The sequence below is a fragment of the Bicyclus anynana genome, chromosome 26 (genome assembly GCF_947172395.1).
Source record: "Bicyclus anynana chromosome 26, ilBicAnyn1.1, whole genome shotgun sequence".
NCBI lineage: Eukaryota > Metazoa > Arthropoda > Insecta > Lepidoptera > Nymphalidae > Bicyclus > Bicyclus anynana.
The window spans coordinates 8176262-8197302 of NC_069108.1; the positions used below are offsets into that span (position 1 = coordinate 8176262).

General features: G+C 39.6%; 2 protein-coding genes across 9 annotated transcripts in view; one reads left to right on the forward strand and one right to left on the reverse strand.

Annotated features, from left to right (window-relative positions):
* LOC112052836 (mannosyl-oligosaccharide glucosidase) overlaps positions 1-17963 on the reverse strand; it is a 29808-nt gene extending 11845 nt beyond the window's left edge. The window contains exons 1-10 of one of the 2 annotated variants that reach the window (XM_052889912.1): positions 17584-17963; positions 14778-14929; positions 13422-13599; positions 11978-12134; positions 11629-11780; positions 10829-11016; positions 9713-9868; positions 8505-8653; positions 2088-2260; positions 1129-1259 (exon numbers count right to left, since the gene is read on the reverse strand). In XM_052889912.1, the coding sequence (XP_052745872.1) occupies positions 1129-1259; positions 2088-2260; positions 8505-8653; positions 9713-9868; positions 10829-11016; positions 11629-11780; positions 11978-12134; positions 13422-13599; positions 14778-14929; positions 17584-17805 (1658 nt within the window). In that variant the 5' untranslated portion in view covers positions 17806-17963. The remainder of the gene's footprint in view (positions 1-1128; positions 1260-2087; positions 2261-8504; positions 8654-9712; positions 9869-10828; positions 11017-11628; positions 11781-11977; positions 12135-13421; positions 13600-14777; positions 14930-17583) is intronic. The other variant, XM_052889913.1, reaches the window with a different exon arrangement.
* Positions 17964-18538: 575 nt separating this feature from the next.
* The window catches only part of LOC112052834 (zinc finger protein 84-like), a 387100-nt gene continuing 384597 nt past the window's right edge, over positions 18539-21041 (forward strand). For 2 of the 7 annotated variants that reach the window (XM_052889899.1, XM_052889900.1), the window contains exons 1-2: positions 18727-19044; positions 19414-19588. In XM_052889899.1, coding sequence (XP_052745859.1) covers positions 18968-19044; positions 19414-19588 — 252 coding nt within the window. In that variant the 5' untranslated portion in view covers positions 18727-18967. Of the gene's footprint in view, positions 19045-19413; positions 19589-19725; positions 19819-20132; positions 20277-20536; positions 21038-21041 lie in introns of all 7 variants that reach the window. The other 5 variants (XM_052889908.1, XM_052889910.1, XM_052889911.1 and 2 more) reach the window with 5 other exon arrangements.

Here is a 21041-nt window from a genome sequence, read left to right on the forward strand (position 1 = left end):
TTCGCTTTGACTTTTGTGCACTTCTTCCCTACCCCTACTTTTACCCCTATCCCCTACTCCTACCCTACCTCTACCCTATCACTAACCTACCCCTAACCTACCCCTTAAAAAAGCTCTGGTTTTCGTTGTTTTTAAGATGTATTTTGCTATTCGGGGCGGAGACAAATTTAACGAATCAAAAACCATAAAAATTGGTACAGCAGATCTCGAGTTATAAGTGTTGTAACAAACCCGACTTTGCTTTATATATATATATATAAAGCAAATATATATATATATATATATATATATAAAGCAAATATATATATATATATATATATATATATATATACATATATATACATGTAGTACATGGAATAAGGGTCCGAAATATATCGATATCAATTTCAATTAATCAAAGTCCAGGATTTCTTATAAGACTCAATTTAAATATCACGTATTTCATTAAAATTTTCCAAAAATAAAAAAAAAAATCCATTTTGTGACGTCACTAATACACTTAATGTACCAAAACGTCTTACGTGCTTATTGTTTTCGTTACGGAATTTCTTGATTCGGTCATCGAAATAGTTGCTATTTAGCGAAATAGAGATGATGACAGTTTTTTAAATTGTATATAAATTAAGAGTATGCTAATAGTAAAGCAATTTTGTAAAAGTAACAGGGTATCTGCGATCATTACTTTCGGAGCTACAGGGATTTAAAGGGTCAGATTTGCGGCGCTGCCGCGGATCCCTGATAAACGCCCCATACAAAATGGTACGAATTAATGACGTCGTAGGTACATAACAATCGTTAGATTTGTATGGGCGTACAAACAAAATCACTAATATCTTTGTTATTTGTGCGTTTATGTTTATAGTTTAATTATTGAAATATGTCACATTTAATGTAAGGAAGCTAAAATTGTATGAACTTTCATCTAATTACGATAAAAGATTTTTAATACATTTTGAAATTTTATCTTATTTATTTTGCAAATATCCAGACAATCTTTGCTTTTTCTGTATAAATTAGTTAACATTGACCTTATTTACCCGAATGTATCATAAAAATCAATATATTCAAAGTTTCAAACCTAGTCATCATCCCCATGGATAATATATGACGTTACCATCAAGAACTCACCTGGGATAGTCGTCAAGTCCCGAAGTCAATGTTTTAGGGTTCAACTGGACCCCATCGTTATCTCTGCCCCGCCACCTGTAAGAGGTCGCCTCCTCGCCCTTCTGAGTGGTCTGGAACCACTGGTACCACGCCTGGAACATTATGTACAATCTCCATAGCGTTCATTATCTCCTGGTATTTTTTCAAGATAACCTCTTAGATATTCTATCTATAATGTTTATTCTTTACAAGTTAACCCTTGACTAAAATTTGGGCGGTGAAAGGGAGGGATAGTAAACGAATGCATGTGAACGAAATGCGTATGTTGAGATGGATGTGTGGTGTGACAAGAATAGATAAAATAAGGAATGAGTCTAAGTCTTCAGCCTTCTAAGAGGAAGTTTGAAGGTGGCGCCGGTGACAGGAAAAATGAGTAGAAAGTTAGCTTGGTATGGACATGTAATGCGTAGGGAGGAAAGTCATATTACTAGAAAAGTGTTGAATGTGCAAGTGGAAGGACATAAGAGGAGAGGAAGGCCAAAGAAGAGATGGTTGGATTGTGTGAAAGAGGACATGTGTGTAAAAGGAGTGGATGATTGTTATAGAATAAGTTTCTATACTAAGTTTATTTTTTATTAGTTTGTATTTCGACATCTGTCAAATGGAATTGTAAGAAAACAAAGGATTAAATAAACAGTTATATATCACGCAATGGTCTTTTACTACATGGTGACAGCGGTGGGATCCAAACCGAGTTAATTTATTTACGGATGTTTGTATACTAATGCAAATATGGAACACGCGAGGCCTCCAGCGGAACTAGTGTTGGAAGGCGGTCCGGTGAGCCGAGCAGACGCGTGGCGTAAATGGCACAGGCAGTTCAATGTGTTTTTAAAGGCATCAGGGGTTCACAAAGAAAGTGCAGATGTCCAGGCGAGTCTACTAATTAATCTTGTAGGAAGAGACGAGGTGTACTATACCTGTAGTCTAGGGAACATCCTGTCCAAAATGTCTCGATGTGGTGAGTCGACCTTGAACAGTTCAGGCCTGGTCTTGACCAGGTGGCCAATGGTCAAAAGCAGCATGGGCGGGTTGGCCGCCGCGTTGCTCTGTACTACGAACTCCTTGGGAACTCTTGCCAACGCCTCCACTCCTGGTACATTGAATTAGTTTTACTCTCAGACGAACCCCACGGTAAGGAGACACGGAGGAATTTATAACATTGATTTTTTTTTCTCTCATTTATTTATTTCCCCTTTTTTTAAAATAATATACTAAAAACTATTAAAAACTTATAAAAAAATTCAACCCCCCCGTTGCGGGACATTTGAGTGCCCAAGCAACCGGTGGTCAGAGCTCCAGAGTGAGGAACCTCCTCACAATACGCGCCGTCTCAGGAATCACTGCCCTCTGTATCCGATTCTCGATCCAACAGTTAAGCGAAAGCTTCTTAAGGTGTTGGTCGAAGCTTTACGCTATAAGACCATTGACTGAAACAACTATCGGAACAATAATAGTTGACTCAACATTCCACATGGCGGTAATCTCGTGAGCAAGGTCCAAGTATTTTGATATCTTTTCCTTTTCGGCTTTAACCAGATTATCGTTATGTGGAACTGTAATATCAACAACTATTGCACGACACATTGGCTACAAATACCTGTCAGTGATAATCGTTCGGTCCCAGTAGAGCAATGCACTGCTATTTTCATTGATTAATTATTATCTCCTCTACTTGAACAAGATTCCACTCTATTCCACTATCTTTCAAGGTTTATTTTCTCAAAAAAAAAAAACCACAATCATAACTCTTAACTTGAGTCGTCTATCGCGGGTAGTTCAGTTCGGACGTGCATTATGCTATTTGACCGCTGCCCCAATTTATAAGCTATGGCGGGGCAAGTAATCATCAATGAATTCTTGACTTTTATTCAAAATAAAATAGATGTTTTAGACGAATTGAGTATAGTGCAGATCTGTGCCAGTAACTTCTCTGATGCGGAAATAGAAGCTGGAAAGAGTGTGTTATATAACAAGTGTGGTGACAATGTACGCAATATTCACAGAAAAGGCGACGACAAAAAGAAGAAAAATATTAAGGACGTAATCAAGCTATTGAAGGAAGTAGACCCTGACGCGCAGCCTACCTTCGTTGCGAGAGATTTAAACCGGTTACCTCCGATTTCGTTTGACTACGTTGACGTCACTCGACTGTTAAAAGACATGTCGGCTATGAAGACAGAGTTCACCCATTATCAAACAAAGATGAGTGCTGAACTCGTTGAACTGCGCAACTCCATTGACAACCGTAAGCTTAGGAGCACTGAGGACAGTACCGTACAAACAACTCCTGTACACCAAAAACCGCTACCGCTTGTGCCTGAGGCTCACGTGAAGCCAACATGTCCGAGCCCAACTACAGTGACAGCTGAGACGGTATTTACACCGACGTACCGCGATATTGTTCACAAAGCGACACGACCGCGGCGCGCGAATCTCACCCGTATGCAAGATACGCCGACGGTTGCAAATATTAGGCCTTGCGACAACGCTATAAAGCCGATACCTACAATTGATGAACGCGATGACGACTTCATATTGGTTAAGAATAAGAAACAGAGATTTAAAAAGAATAATCTGCGTGGTACCTTGGAAACCACTGGGAGGATACAAGTAGTAGAATCTCAGTGTTTTATTTATGTTTCCAGCCGGGCTAGCATGGGCAAGGGATAAAATTTTTATCCACCCATTATATCCACTGACTAAGGATATAAATCCACCCGTCATAGCATGGCCACAAGGGAAAGACAAATTAATCCCCGATTGACATTACGCGTGGAGATCTTTTCCTCGACTATGGCATATGGAGTGGATAAAATGATATACTTTGGGACTTTTGACATTTAAACGCGATAAATTTATCCCTGTGAAGTTGATGTGGGGATAAAACTTTACTTAAAAAAACAATTATGTCTCGCATGTTTTGGTCTTTAACAATTGCTTCGCAATATGGGGTAGGGTAGGGGTAGGGTAGCGGTATGGTAGGGGTGGGGTAGGGGTGGGGGTGGGGGGGGGGGTAGGGTTGGTGTAGGGGAGGGGGAGGGGGGGTTAGAGGTAGGGGTGGGGTGGGGGTGGGGTAGGGTAGGGGTAGGGGTGGGGGTGGGGTAGGGGGGAAGGGGGGGGGTTGGTGTAGGGGTGGGGAGGGGGAGGGGGGTTAGGGGGTAGGGGTAGGGGTGGGGTAGGGTAGGGGTGGTGTAGGGGGGGTTAGAGTTGGTGTAGGGGTGGGAGAGGGGGAGGGGGGGTTAGGGGCGGGGTAGGGGTGGGGTAGGGTTGGGGGGGTTGGGGGGGGTAGGGTGGGGTAGGGTGGGGCAGGGGTAGGGCAGGGGTAGGGTAGGGGTAGGGTAGGGGTAGGGCAGGGGTAGGGTAGGGGTAGGGTAGGGGTAGGGCAGGGGTAGGGTAGGGGTAGAGGTAAAGAAGGGTAGAGTAGGGATAGAGAACAAGTGCACTTATGTCAAAACGAAGCTTGACCGGGTCCGCTAGTATGATCGATACTATAGATACCTACTACAAACCACCGCAAAAAACAATCACCAAACAAAACAATGCCAACAGAAAACAGATAAATAATATGCACAAAATAACCAAATATTATCAAATTTACGTTTATTTCGGACTATTAATATACCTAATGCCAATTTATAAGATATATACAAATGGGTTGACAAGTCTTTCCCTCCGTTTATCCACCGGGGATATTATATCCACCGACGTGCCCATGCGCGGTGAGTGGATAAAACGAGTGTGGGGGATAAACGTTTTATCCTCTCCCCGTGGATAAATTTCTCCCTTGCCCGTGCTAGCCCTGCAGGCTTGTAAAATCCGCTACTGTTTCTGATGTTATCGCACATATTACAGACCGGGGTGAACAATGCAATAAAGTTGAGCTGCTCACACAGTTTAAGGAGACGAACTTTAACTCGTTTAAAGTGACAATACCTACTAGTAAATTAGATTCCTTTTTGGATCCTAACTTCTGGCCATCAGGGGTTGTATATCGCAGGTACCGTGAACGTAAATTTCCCGTCGGCATTAATAAACTTACAAATGGATAATGCAACTATACACACAATAACTATAGCTACGTTTAATTGCCGTTCTATTAAGAGGTCTGCCGAACAAATAAGAAGTATGTCCGAAAGTCTAGATATCTTGGCACTACAAGAGACGTGGCTTCTTCCACACGACTTAGGTTTCGTGAATGAACTCAGTCAAGACTTTACTTGTTTCGCCAAGTCAGCGGTCGACACTTCAGCAGGAATACTAAAAGGGCGACCGTACGGAGGTCTTGCACTGCTGTGGCGTAAGTCATTATTTCCAAACGTGTCTATCATAAACTGCACTGAAGACAGATTAGCGGCCGTGCAAATTGATCTGGGCGGGCGCTATATTCTAGTGATGAGCGTTTACCTACCTTACGATGATGGAAGCGAAGACTGTCTAACGGATTTTATAAGTACCTTGGGAAGTATCGAAGCCACAATTAGTGACAATGACGTCGAGGCGGTCTATGTACTGGGCGACTTCAACGCACATCCCGGGACTCGTTTCGGTAACGAGCTCTTTGCGTTTTGCAGAGACCACTCACTTGTGTGTGTGGATACAGAATTATTACCTCCAGACACGTTCACATATGTGAATGACGCCAACGGATCCAGGAGATGGTTGGACCACTGCCTCGTGACGGCGGCTGCTCAAACAACAGTGATCTCAGCGAGAGTGGACCTTGGAGTGTATTGGTCTGACCATTTTCCTCTAATGATAAATTGTCAATTAAATATACTCCCTAGGAAAATTACGAGTCAGACGGAAAATAACCTAATGTCAGGTATCTACTGGGGTAAAAGAGACGCCTGTGAAATTAGTTTATATAATGTGAATTGTTGTGATAAATTACGTGATACCAATATCTCTAGTCATTATTTTAAGTGTGAAGAATGCAATTTCGATAATTTTAAAATTTGTTATACACATCTGTATCTGTTAGACGAATACTACGATAACTTTGTAAAAGTCTTACAGGATTGTTCCAAAATGAGTGTTAGTCGCGATGTTCCGGTAAGACATAAAAAAGTTTTGGGGTGGAACCACCACGTGCGTGAGAGCCACCAACATGCAAGATATTACTATAAGTGTTGGCTATGGTATGGAAAACCGCAGTCTGGGGAAGTATATATCAATATGACAGAGAGTCGCAAAATTTTCAAGTCTAAATTAAAGTGGTGTCAGAATAATGAAGAACAAATTTTGATGGATATTTTGGCATCTCATCAAGCAGATAAAAATTTCGCACATTTTTGGAAAACTACTAAACGTCTTGACTACAAAACTAAGTTACCCGTGAGTGTAGAGAACGTTCACGATTCCCAGTCGATAGCAGATTTATTTTCAAACCATTTTAAAATAAAACCGTTACCTGTCCATGCAGATTGTGCTCGTAAAGACTGCACTATTGTTAATAATAATAAAACTGTCGATGGACATTTCTATCGATATACACGTAACGACGTAGCCAAAGTGGTTTTAAAAATGACAAGGGGCAAATCCCCTGGATTTGACGGCCTCAGCCTGGAGCACATCTTGTATGCTGGTGATCAAGGTTTTGATGTCCTGGCGGAATTCTTTTCTTTTTGGGTAAACTCAGGGTATTTACCAAAAAACCTCATGAAAACCGTGGTGGTTCCTGTCCCCAAAAACAAAACCGGTGACCTCTCTAGCCTCAAAAACTACAGACCGATTTCATTAGGAACTATTGTTGGAAAAATACTGGAGAGATTGATATATTCTGATGTAAATCAGAATATAAAGATTGATGATGCACAGTTTGGTTTTCGTCCTGGTCTTTCGACAGATTCTGCGATTTTTAGCCTCAAGTCAACGGTCAGCTACTATACAAATAGAGACACATCAATCTATGCATGTTTTTTAGATCTTAGCCGAGCTTTTGACCTGGTTAACTATCAGTTACTATGGCAAAAACTTATTAGGTCCAACGTACCGAAGAAAACCGTAGATTTGTTGAGATACTGGTACGAGAACCAAACAAATGTTGTGAAATGGGGCGACGCTACCTCTAATAATTTCAGATTAGAGTGTGGCGTGCGTCAAGGTGGGCTGACATCTCCGGACCTTTTTAGTCTGTATGTCAATGACCTGATTGAGGAACTCAGAAGTGCTAAAGTAGGCTGTCACATAGGCACAACATGTGTAAATAACTTAAGTTATGCTGATGATATGGTACTTCTGAGTCCCTCAATCAGGGGACTTAGACACTTGCTGAACATCTGTGAACGGTATGCGAGGGATCACGGTCTTAAGTATAATGTCAAGAAAACACAGATATTGGTATTTCGGGCAGGTAAAGGTCCGGAAAATGTGCCTTCAGTGCTTCTAGATGGAACTCCTATAGAAAGGGTGAACAAATTCAGGTACTTGGGGCATATTTTAACTGAGAATTTGCGCGATAATGACGACATCGAGCGTGAACGCAGGGCTTTGGCTGTTCGGTGTAACATGCTCGCTCGCCGGTTTGCGAGGTGCAGTCCCGAAGCGAAGCTGACGCTGTTCAGAGCATACTGTCAATGCTTTTACACCAGTCAGCTTTGGGTTAATTGCACCTCAAGGGCACGTAGCAGCATCAGAGTGCAGTATAATAACGCATACCGCATTCTGATGAGACTGCCCAAGTACTGTAGCGCATCGGGTATGTTTGCCGACGCCAAAATACAAGACTATTTTGCGATCGTCAGATCGCGAATTGCGGCTTTTTGGGCCCGTATCCGGAATTCTCGTAATGAAATCCTCAGTGTATGCTCTGAGTGCCCTGAAAACCCTATCTTAAAGTATTGGCTTACCGTGCATCGCGATAGGAACAAGAAATGAAAAAAAAAATGTTTGCTTTCATAGAGAAATGATATATTGTAAATACCTAATTAATTAATATTTATATTATTAGGTACTTTATTATAAATTTATTATTTAATTGTTATTTCTATATTATCTGTGTATTTTAAATGGGTGTATAACCTGAAATAAAGAATTATTATTATTATTATTATTATTATAACTAGTCAATTTTGACTCCCAAAAAAATGAAAACCGTGGCAGTTAGTTTACAAGCACCTCATGGGTGGGTTGGCCGCAGGCTACTCCCAGATACAAGAAACCCACCTCCCTAAAATGCTCTGCACTACGAACTCCTTGAGTACTTTCCTCGGAATACAAGAACACAAGAATCCATCAATCCCCTCTCCCTAATACAGACGTATTTTCCCCCAAACAACCCGAGGTCAAAGAAACAAAACTAGGTTAACCGATTGAATGAATAAACTAAATCATACCTAGAATCTGTTCACGCGGTATCCACCCCTCAACGTTGAGGAGGTCCAGCCAATGCGCTGCGATGTCGAGCTGGATATCCGGTGACCACCGACCGATTAGTAGACCGTGAAACCCTTCGTCCCATAGGAAACCGCGAGGGAAAAATGATCTGAAAGGTGTAAACAAAGAGGTTTGAACTCTTTTGAAGTAAAACTTATGTTTTTGCCCAATTTTTTATTACCACCCAGTTATAGTTGAGAACGCTGCACTCGAAATTGTAGACGAATACATATACCTAGGACATATGATCCAGTTAGGTAGGTCCAATTTCGAGAAAGAGGTGAGCCGTCGAATCCAACTCGGCTGGGCTGCATTCGGAAAACTTAACTTGGGAAGTAAGCTTTTTGGCTGGTGGGAGGCTTTGGCCGTGGCTAGTTACCACCCTACCGGCAAAGACGTACCGCCAAGCGATTTAGCGTTCCGGTACGATGCCGTGTAGAAACCGAAAGGGGTGTGGATTTTCATCCTCCTCCTAACAAGTTAGCCCGCTTCCATCTTAGACTGCATCATCACTTACCATCAGGTGAGATTTTAGTCAAGCGCTAACTTGTAAAGAATAAAAAAAAATAATAAAAGAAAAGCTCGAAATGGGGCGATACGTGCTGCCATCTGCAGCCACAGTAAAACAATGTTTGTTATTTTAAACAGCCAATAGATGGCGTTCTCACAGAACTTTGAAACAATCCCTTTTTGTACACCAGACCCAGAACTGAGCCGGTTTAGAATACATTAGCCGACGCCCCGCAAATTCACCCGCGTAGTTCCCGTTCCAGGGAAAATATGGGGAGAAACACTCACAAATAACGTGGCTTTCTGTGTGATAAAGAATTGAGAACCTCCTCCTTTTTGAAGTCGGTTAAAAATCGTACGCGATTGCATTGTCGTGTTGCTGTGGTTACGTTTGTACGCCGCTGACATCCGAATATGTGTTTCTGTACATAGGTCAACTTATATTTACGTTGTGTGCATTTTAAGGAATATCACGTGTCTCAAACGGTGAGGAAAAAAACATCATGAGGGAACCCACATACCTGAGAATTGTCTTTACCTTCTTGTGTCAATCCACATTGGGCCAGCGTGGTGAACTATTACCCTAATCATCTCATTCTTAGAAGAGACTCGTGCTCAACAGTGAGCCGAAGGGGTTGTTAATGATGACGTCACTTACCTGCTGGGCACGGCGGTGTACAAGGCCGCCTTCCAGTAGGGCACCGGCTCCTTGGTGTACTGGGACTGCACGCGGCTGGCGCCGTAGAAGTACCCGATGCCGCCTATCATGTTCGACATGGCCGCTTTGGCGATGCCCACGTCCTCGTCCGAGTAGCTGGAAGAAAGCCGTCTCCTTAGCGTTTATGGGTGCCTGGTACTTTGAGAGATACTCTCATAGAGAAGAAAGCCGTCTCTTTAGCGTTTATGGGTGCCTAGTACTTTTCTTAGAGAGATACTCTCATAGACAATACAGCCATCTCCTTAGTGCCTGGCACTTTTCTCAGAGAGATACTCTCATAGACAAGAAAGTCATCTCCTTAGCGTTTATGTGTGCCAGGTACTTTGAGAGATACTCGCATAGACAAGAAAGCCGTCTCCTTAGCGTTTATGGGTGCCTGGTAGTTTTCTCAGATAGATACTCTCATAGACAAGAAAGCCATCTCCTTAGTGCCTGGTACTTTTCTCAGAGAGATACTCTTATAGACAAGAAAGCCGTCTCCTTAGCGTTTATGGGTGCCTGGTACTTTTCTCAGAGAGATACTCTCATAGACAAGAAAGCCGTCTCCTTAGCGTTTATGGGTGCCTAGTACTTTTCTTAGAGATACTCTCATAGACAATACAGCCATCTCCTTAGCGTTTGTGTGTGCCTGGTACTTTTCTCAGATAGATACTCTCATAGACAAGAATGCCGTGCTTACTTCCTCCTCCTCCTCAATTACCTATGACTATTTAGACTATGGACCTGATTTGCACCCAAATTCACCAACAAAAAAGTCTGTCGTTTTTTGAGGGGGACGAGGTAAACTCACTCAATCGAAAATGTTTAACATCATTAAATATATTGTGTCCAGACACTACACATAATTATAAATTTGACTCACAATACACACACGTGTAATTTTTACACAGACTAGTTAAAATATAAACAAGTCATAAGTCAACGTCCTAATACTCTCTTTTCAAAAAATCAAATCAAAATTCATTTACTTAGCTTAGCTTATTTACTCTGTTACTTTATTTGACTTTTTGTGAGTTAATTTCTATCATTTCAGTTTGTAAGCCGCATAAAACTTACCCTTTCTCCTTTAATTTAAATTTCTCTTCGAACTTTTTATCGAACTCCTTCGTTAAGTTGGCCAAAGTTCTGGTATACTCATCCCCCTTTATTGGCGGTATGGGGAAGTCTTCTGTGGTGTATATCACATCCAGCACGAAGGGAGTCTCGACTAGTAGTTGTATTGGAACGAAGTTGACTTCAGTGTCCTGAAAAATGAAAAACATAAAAAAAACATCGTACGTACTCGTACTGAGTTAAAAGAAAAGACAAGATGTCGGCTCATCCATAATGGAGTAGTTGACTCAAAAGAGATTGTCCAAATTTGTATGGAGCTCAGGTCCAGTCATTGTACCCTAGCGGGAATAAAAGAAAATATTTATTCAAACTATTTTTAATTATACAAATCTACGAATTTACTTTAATTCTTTCGAAATAATATTCATTATCTCCCAAGAAATGCAAAACTATTAAGGGTAATTATGGCGGATTGATGACGTTTTCAACGCTGTAATCGATTTGACGTTTGCTGTCAATTGTCCTGTCATAGTTGCTCTAAGGGCGCCATCTTGATATAACTCAAAAACTTGGGTTTTTTAATTTTATTTATTTCTTTTTATTTAGTTACATTTATTCACTTTAATAAACTTTAATAAGATCCTTGTATTTTTTAAATTTTAATGGTACGGGGTACAAGAGTGGACCTGAAATGGACCATCTCCTTTAACATAGACAATATTGATTTCGTGTAGTACATGGAATAAGGGTACGAAATATATTTTCAAATTTTCAAAAAAAGTGTCAACTAGCCTATTACTTACGATGTTTTTCTTCAGTTCCCCATCAGGCCCCAAGACGGCGAGTCGACCGAAGTTCGGGTGTTTGTCCACTCGCAGCAGCGAGTAAAACTTCTCCTTGAGAACTTGCAGCCCACTGGCGTAGGCCTCCGAGTGAGACTTGTGGATTATTTTACCTGAAAACATTACATTATGGTCTTTATGTCGTGGATGCATATTTAAAAGTTGATTTACGCTTGTTTGATGTAAATAATTTCTAGTTTGTATTATGAAAATGAGGATATCGGCAACGTTTGCCTGTGCGGAACACTGGAATAGATTATGAGGGACCGGCACCCGCGCCGTACCACATCAACAGATTGTAAGAGCTCACCAGTGTGAGGCACCAGGTGCACTTTGAAGTTGCCCAGCGCGGGCGTGTGGCCCAGCAGCGTGTCGCGCTCGACCCACAGCCGGGAGTGCACCCCTGCACCCAGCGACTCGTCCAGCGCGCCGTACCATATCAGCACCAGCGGCGTGTTCCGTCCATCCTACGGAATAATATAATAATAATAAATAATAATAAAGGTTAAAGCCGAAAAGGAAAAAGTATCAAAATACTTGGACCTTGCTCACGTGATTACCGCCATGTGGAATGTTGAGTCAACTATTATTGTTCCAATAGTTGTTTCAGTCAATGGTCTTATAGCGAAAAGCTTCTACCAACACCTTAGGAAGCTTTCGCTTAACTGTTGGATCAAGAGTCGGATACAGAGGGCAGTGATTCTTGAGACGGCGCGTATTGTGAGGAGGTTTCTCACTCTGGAGCCCTGACCACCGATTGCTTGGGCACTCAAATGTCCCGCGGGAGGGTTGAATTTTTTCTTTTATTTTTTTATTTATACGTTTTTAATAGTGTTTTGTATATTTTATGTATAACATTGTTAAAAATTTAAAAAAAGGAGAAATAAATAAATAAGAGAATGTACAATAAAAGCTTTTTTATTCCCATTTAGATAGTACTTATCTGTATCTTAAAACTATTCTAACTAATTTATATATTAAATAATTAATTATGTTATGCGCTAGTTAATAATGGCCCCCTTCGGGTATAAGCCTCTTCCATCATCTTCCATTTGTCCCTTTCTTTTGTCAGTTCTATCCAACCTTGGCCAGCCACTGCGGTGATATAGGCCTTTCTACTTTCCTTTTACCAAGTGGACCTTTCCAAAAATTACGGAATAATATAAGGGAGATTTATTTTATTACGTCACTACAAAATTGGAAAATTGCTTTACTATTAGCATACTCCTAATTTATATACAATTAAATTAAAAAAAACTGTAATCATACCTATTGTATGTGTTAGGTCATTATATTAGTGAGAATTTGTTTTCAGATAGCATGGTGCGAGTGACAGTTCGTTTTGCTCTTGAAAGCTGGCCGTGTCCCGCGATTATAGTCATCATCATCAACCCATATTCGGCTCACTGCTGAGCTCGAGTCTCCTCTCAGGATGAGAGGGGTTAGGCCAATAGTCCACCACGCTGGCCCAATGCGGATTGGCAGATTTCACACGCGCAGAGAATTAAGAAAATTCTCTTGTATGCAGGTTTCCTCACGATGTTTTCCTTCACCGTTTGAGACACGTGATATTTAATTGCCCCGGACCGAATTCGAACCCACACCCTCCGGAATCGGAGGCAGAGGTCATATTCACTCGGCTATCACGGCTATCACGGCGATTATAGTAGTTATTTCGTATTATGGACGTCATAAAGAAATTGTCACCGTACCCATGCCATCTGAAAAACACTTTAGTAAGGCAAGTGACTGACTGTTGAAGTGATATTGATGCGCGCAGTCCAATGGCCGCCGTGCTCCCCCCCGGGGGTCTTCAAGAAGGAGGTGCGTATGTCGTGTGGGGGGTCCGAGATCAGCTGCTCCCCGAAGTGGACCCCATCGTGACGCAGCCAGCCGTATGTCGGCAGGTTGTCATTCTGTTCACACTGGTGTCTGGCAGTTAACCAACATAAAAAAAGTTATATTTTTCTCATAAAACTGTGCAATTTGCAATGGGGATGGTGACTAGGTGGGAATAAATTGATTTTTATAATAAATTCGGATAAATAAGGTCAATGTTAACTAATTTATACATAAAAAGCAAAGATTGACTGGATATTTGCAAAATAAATAAGATTATAAAATTTCAAAATCTAATAAAAATCTTTTATCGTAATTAGATAAAAATTCATACAGTTTTATCTTCCTTACATTAAATGTGACATTTTTCAATAAATGAACTAACATAAACGCACAAATAACAAAGATATTAGTAATTTTGTTTGAACGCCCATACAAATCTAACGATCAGCGAGCCAACGACGTCACTAACTCGTGTCATTTTGTATGGGGCGTTCTTCAGGGATCCGCGACAGCGCCGCAAATCTGACCCTTTAAATCCCTGTAGCTCCGAAAGTAATGATCGCAGATACGCTGTTCCTTTTACAAAATTGCTTTACTATTAGCGTACTCTTAATTTATATACAATTTAAGAAACTGTCATCATCCCTATTCAATTCAATTCAATTTATTTATTTGCAATTGTATTTGTATTGTATATTTTGACGGCCTCCGTGGCGCAGTGGTATGCGCGGTGGATTTACAAGACGGTGGTCCTGGGTTCGATTCCCGGCTGGGCAGATTGAGATTTTCTTAATTTAATGTTGAAGTAGGTACATTATACAATTCGCCATATACTGGCATGCAAATTTCATTCTAAAAATCACTAGTCAAAATAAATACAATTCGTTTTTTTACAATATCATATGCGTACTATATTTATTTACGTAATTTCAAAATGTCAATGAATTACGTCAAAGTTTATTAAAAAATATGCAATATGTCTCGTCGTTATCATCCCATATACGGCTCACTGCTGAGCTCGAGTCTCCTCTCAAAATGAGAGGGGGTAGTATACTAATATTATAAAGCTGAAGAGTTTGTTTGTTTGTTTAATTGAGCGCGCTAATCTTAGGAACTACTGGTCCGATTTGAAAAATTCTTTCAGTGTTGGATAGCCCATTTATCGACGAAGGCTATAGGCTATATTTTATCGCCGTATTCTTACGGGTACGAGAACCACGCGGCGTCAGCTAGTGGGTTGATAACGTCAACGACGATCAATAAAATACCTGATTCCTTTATGCGCAGATGCTGCTAGCTCGTACCACATCATGCCAAAGACGGGTGAGCGCGGGTCGCGACTCTTCATCCCAAAGTAAACGCCGGGCCGATAGCTACCCCAGTACATATCTGGCACCGCCAGCCCTGCGTCGATGACTACCTGTCAATGTGAGTTCCATTTCAGATACAGTAAAAGTATGACAGTGATTGTACCATCATTTTTCGAAGTATTTATTTATATTTATTTTATTGTTATAAAAGTAGTACATTACAACAAACAGGTTCTTCCAAGACTCGACTCACGTTTGACCACAAAACTACTTAAACTAAACCGTAGCAAACTTAAAACTGTTACTGAACTAATGACAGGACACTGTTCACTAAACAAACACCTTTCGGTTCTAGGTATAACCGACAGCCCTCTCTGCAGAGCATGCATGGAGGAAGAGGAAACCCCGATACATGTTATGCTTAGATGCAGAGGTGTATCTGAACAACGCGCAGCACACATTGGATCCCCAGCAACACTCCATGAGGCGTTCGGCGACCTGGGCGGCCTGCTAAGCTTCTGGAGCGAGCTCGGTTGGCTGGAGTGACTCCGGCGGGGACCAGCACCGAAGGGACCTACGTACAACGGCCAAACCTTAGTGGCCAAGTGCGGATAAGGCCCAGGAAGAAAAGAAGAAGAAGAAGAAGAAAAGTAGTACATATTTATACAACGTGATAGGTAAACAGTATAACATCCAAACACGTGGAACATACTCATATATTATGATCTTCTAAACTTTATGGTACTACTGATTAAAATGGTACATATCTAAATGTTATGAAAAACTATTTGACGGCTTGGATTCTTTTTTCACCATTTAAATGAACCTTTTTGATCATCTAAAATTCCCTATGTAGGATTGTCATTATCAATGTCAGAATGAAAGTTGCCCATTGTGTTGAGAATTGAGAAATTTTCGTTGTTTAGATTTAATTTAATTTGCGTACAGGTCCAAATTCAACCGAGGTGGATTTAATCTGATCTGATTTTCTCATGGCATCCAGAGTAACGTGCACTGTGTCCAGTGTCCGTGTATCTTGTTAGGTACCTACTGTACAAATTCGTAAGTTTTGCCAATAACAATGTAAGAGTCCAATGTCAAAAGCTTAGCTAGGGTTGACACCTCGAGGTTTTAAGCAAATTCTTGAAGTCCTCATATCCTCCTCAGGATTCTGACTAGGAAGCTTGTATTTTTTTATAGGCATGTATTACTTCTCCATAACTCCTGGTTGATGGCTATATAGTTTCTTTACCAGACACCTTGTATATATGTTGGAGGAAGAGGAAGAACAGAGTTGGTTGTATAGAAGCAAATATTGTTATTTAGAGCATTGAAAAGAGTTCATAATAGGTTTTTGAAAATAATTCATATTTAATTTGATTTAAAACAAAATGCAAGAAAATCATTTAAACATTCGAAAATAGCATAAATTTAAAAATTGATTAAGTTCTGAGGGAGGTTTGAGAACCTCGAGCATTGTCGGGTCGCTATGCAATTTTGAAGAGGTGCCACAAGGTGCTTAGAAAATTAATCAAAAGTGCATGAATTTCTATACCTGCTGTGAAAAGACAATAAACCTGTGTACTATTATCTTGTTTTTGCTTGCACGTAACCCTGTGACGCCCACGAGATAGGTTGATCGAAAGGAAACTGCATACTACTGTCCTATTTGCAATATACCATTGAGCTACAATCTAAACTTCAAAAAATACCATTCTGTAAAGGATTATGCTCAATTAAAAGGATTGAACTTATGTTAGTTTTTTTGTAAAAATTCAATTAGTGCTAAAATTTAGCATAATTTTAATATTTTTTATAATAGTAAATTAGTTTAAATTACATATAAAAAAAGAATTATGTTGATAGCTGCATTACTTTTTTGTGTATGCCCCTCTCAATATTGCCGACTACCCCCCCGTGCGCCATGTAATGGCAGCATTAAAATCAACCGCTGTTAAGGGTAAATAAATAACAAATCAATATGGTCTAAAATTAGATTTTCTGCAGTATTGATTTTTTGGTTTGCCTCCAACATAGAAACTTATTATATTATTATGTACATGATTTCAGAAAGCAGCTAATAAGCTAATAAATAAGTGCCGTATTGTAAGGATTACGATAACTGTGTTGAAAATAACATTGTAAATTGCCTAAAAAGACCGCCCCGTCGCTGCACAATTAATATCGTTAAATCAATTATTTTACCACCATAAGCAATAAAAAACAAACAACAACTGGCAGTGTTACCAACTCTCCAAAATATTTATCCCTAAAGTTTGTGTCAAAAACCCCTAAAATCGCCTTAATTATTGAGTTGTCCCCCTAAAAAATATAAATTCATAATAATTTTGAAATAATATGCTGTAATATGTCTATATTTAATACAGACAAAATATTACGTCTTTATCTGAAGATTCAGATTTTTTGAAATCATACATGTTGACAATGAATAAATTTAACAATTTTTTTATTAGATGAAAATTGCCACCAGTTGCCTCAGAGTGGTTGTAGAATAACGTATTATATATCGTTTTATGTCGCTAGGTCAAGAAAGAAATATTATCATCAATTTAAAAATATTAAAGAGTCAAAAAATCCCTGAAAATACCCCTAATCAGAATTCTAAAAAAATCCCATTTCACTTATTTGCCCCCTAAATCTGGGGGGAAAACCCCTAAGTTGGGAACCCTGATTACCGGTACATTTGGTGATAACTGAAAAGTATATAATCACTACGTGTGCAACAAACTTGAATGAAACTTACCTTTTCTTCACCTAACGGCGTGTTAACTCTTGTCTCTAAGTACCCCAAAGTACTTATGTACACAGCTATCATAAAACACACCACTCCAACAAAAGTTTTCCAAATAGATAACAAGTGAAAAGTCCTGCTAACGAAAGAGACATCGCTCGCCCCAGAACTACTGCTAGATTCGTGGTTATTCCCATGTTTCTGTTGCGCGGGTTGTTTCCTATTCCTGACCATATCGGGTGAGCATTAATCTTTGTTTTATGACAAGCAAATAGTTACTTTTTATTTTGCTTACTTAAATTTTTCATAAAATTCAACACCGAAACCGATGTTTGCGGAATACGTCAATAAATGTAGACTTTGACGTTTCATATGTTCCGTTTAGAAATGATGATGTGTTCAATGGTGATAATGCTAGTGGTCTAAGCACTACCCATAAGACCCATACAAATTAAAAACTTGCGCAACTAAGTTGTAAGCGTTGGCAACTTAGTTGTTCGATAATCGGCCAACAAAAAATTGCCAGTGAGTGGCCACCCTTAGTCTTTGGTTTGGTATTTTTTGGGTTGGGTGAGTGTATTTTTTTTACAAAGATATTTTGAAAAATTATTTAATGAATAAAAAAAACATACATCAAACAAAATATTATTTCAAAATCATATTTCGTAGCGCGAATTTTTTCGCCGAACTTTGGACGAAACTGAAACTTCGGTCCCTCTCATCCCGCATCCCACTCCGCTCCCAGCGCAACCGATAGTTTGCCAGATTGAGCTCCAGTGACCGAACGCTCTTTTGCCCGAACCTTATTATTTATTTATTTAAATGTGCCTATGTTTGGATTTCCATATCACGGGAAGACCGTGCAAAATTCAATAAATTTTCAAGTATTCTCGTTTATACAATGTGTCGGCAACACTGACAAAAATAATGAATTATTAAAGAACTATGGATAAAATTTAGCTTTAAGACAATGTTCAAATTCTAAACGGATGATAGAAACACGTTAGATCGTGGTCATACACTTTTGAGGTAAGGGTAACGTCGAGCAAGGCAGGTCCTAAGGTAGTTGATCTGAGGATATACAGCTGAGGTAGCGTAAGTTTTTTTGACGTCTATAACTATTTGTCGTCTACCGTCTGTGGTATATTTACGTAATGACTAAATCTTTGGTTTCTTTTTCCATTTATTTTTATTATTCTGTTTCTATGGTTACAAAAAAAAGTAAGATGGGTGTGCCGTGTGACTGGATAATATTATTACTAAAATTAATCTGAAAAATCAAAGAAATTGGTTAATAGTTCTTTGGTTAATTAGTACAAGACTACAAACCTTAAAATAAATTGTCGAAATCACCTTGCAGAAGAATTTTAATTCGTAAAGCACAAACTACGCCAAGATGCAGTGCTGCGTTCCTTTCTGTGTAAATACAGACAATGCGTCAACATCTGAGGGAACAGGAATTACCTTTCATGAGTGAGTAGAATTATTTATCTGATGACTTTAAGCCACAACCGCCAATCTCACAAGCAGAGTAGCACACGCATACTCACAGATCTCAATACCAGTGTTTAGCTGACTTGAGATGCAGCAATTGACCTATAGAATAATCAAGCACTCACTCACTGTGCATTGACAATGAGTGATTGTGCTTTCTTAGTTACATTCATAACACTAGTTGTGACCACTTGTAAAACTAATATTAAATTTATAATTCCAGAATCCCGAGTTTATAATTTCATTATCTGAGCTGGATGTTGTGTGCTGTATTTGATTATTATCAGAACCTTGTATTTAATTGTATCAGGACATGTTATAGCTGATATTTTGGTTGTGTATATCCAGGTTACCCGGTGAAGAAAATCTCCATGCTGCTTGGCTCAGAGCCCTCGGCACACAAGACCATCACCTGCCCGACCCTGCTGTGGTCTGCTCGCAGCATTTTTTAGATGAAGACTTTTATATATCAAAGAGTTGTGTAAGGCAGATTCGCTCTAATGCTATACCTACAACAGTGCAGGTCAGTTATCACAATGCTTTTATTTTTGATTGTTAACATAGGAAGGGCTAAGACATTATAGGTATGTCTTAGCCCTTCCTAGCAGCGTTACTCATATACAATCAGTAATGTAGAAGTAACTATTGGTATACTTACAGATGTGCATGATATGCCTGGACACTGACAGCAAGCTGTCTCTAATGAGTAAACACAAGTTGGAGGAGACATATGAACAGCTAACTGGACTGTCTGTGAGTTGACAATTTAATTGTTTCTACTATGAGTTAAAACTGTAGAGGGAATTGTGGCATGATAAGCTTTATTTGTATTTAAATGTGTCAAAACCTTGTTAGAAGATTCCTAAATAGATTATTGACATATCAAGTGTATTAATTTTACTAAGACAGAGTGTGAGCCAGAGTTCAGACAGACAGAAACAAGTGAAACACTGTTGTGTAATATAGTGTACACTCACAAAATATATCAAAAAATTAATCCCCAAGTTCTATCTACCCCAAGTACTTTTACCCAACCTGTATTGACAGCCTTTGCTAATTCTGTGCAGTTGTTTCAGTTGTGTCGTGGAGGAAACTTGAAGCAAACACTCTGTGTGCTGTGTGCTCAGAGATTGATTAACTTCAGTAGATTTAGAGACTTGTGCTTGAGAGCACATTCACTGATGACAGACTTACTTGCACAAGATGAATTAGTAAGTATTTAGCAATTACAACTTACTGGTTTTTTCAACATTCATTCTTAAGTTTGACATTATAGAATATGTTGTTACTCTTAAGTGTATTTGGGCTTGGTTCCTGATGCATAGGTTTGAGTCCTAGATTGCATCATATAGATACATATTATAGTTGCAAGTCTTCAAATAGACTTATATTAACTATGATGATGATGACAATGTTGTTACCTTCCTTTGGTGAAGTATCTGAATGAAAGAAAACATTGCAATTGTTTCAGATTACTGTACGACATAAGGAACTGATGAACTGCACAACAAAACTGCAGTGTAAATTAACACAGACAACATTAGCAGCAGACTACTGTGACTTGTACATAGATCACACTGATGAAGAGGAACAGACAGCAGCAGAGGAATCTGTAGTGGGAGATGTTGCATCAGTTGTGGTAAAGATTGAAGACAGTTCTAACTCCATGTCGAGTGCTGATAACTCGGAATTGGTACACAAAGATTGCAATGACAAAGACAATTCCAACAATAACTGTGTATCGGACGATGAATGCTCTGACATGAGCATAAAGCTGGAATCTAGACTACTGGATGAAGCTATAGGTGAAGCTCTTTGTAGCAAAGCAACAGCTTGCTGGGCTGCAGTCACAGAACATACTGAAACAGAGAGTTCCATAAAGAGTGAAAGTGTTATCTTCGAATGTTCATTTTGTGATAAGGAGTTCCTGCAAGAAATTGCATACATGGAACATTTAAGCAAACATCTTCAGGTGA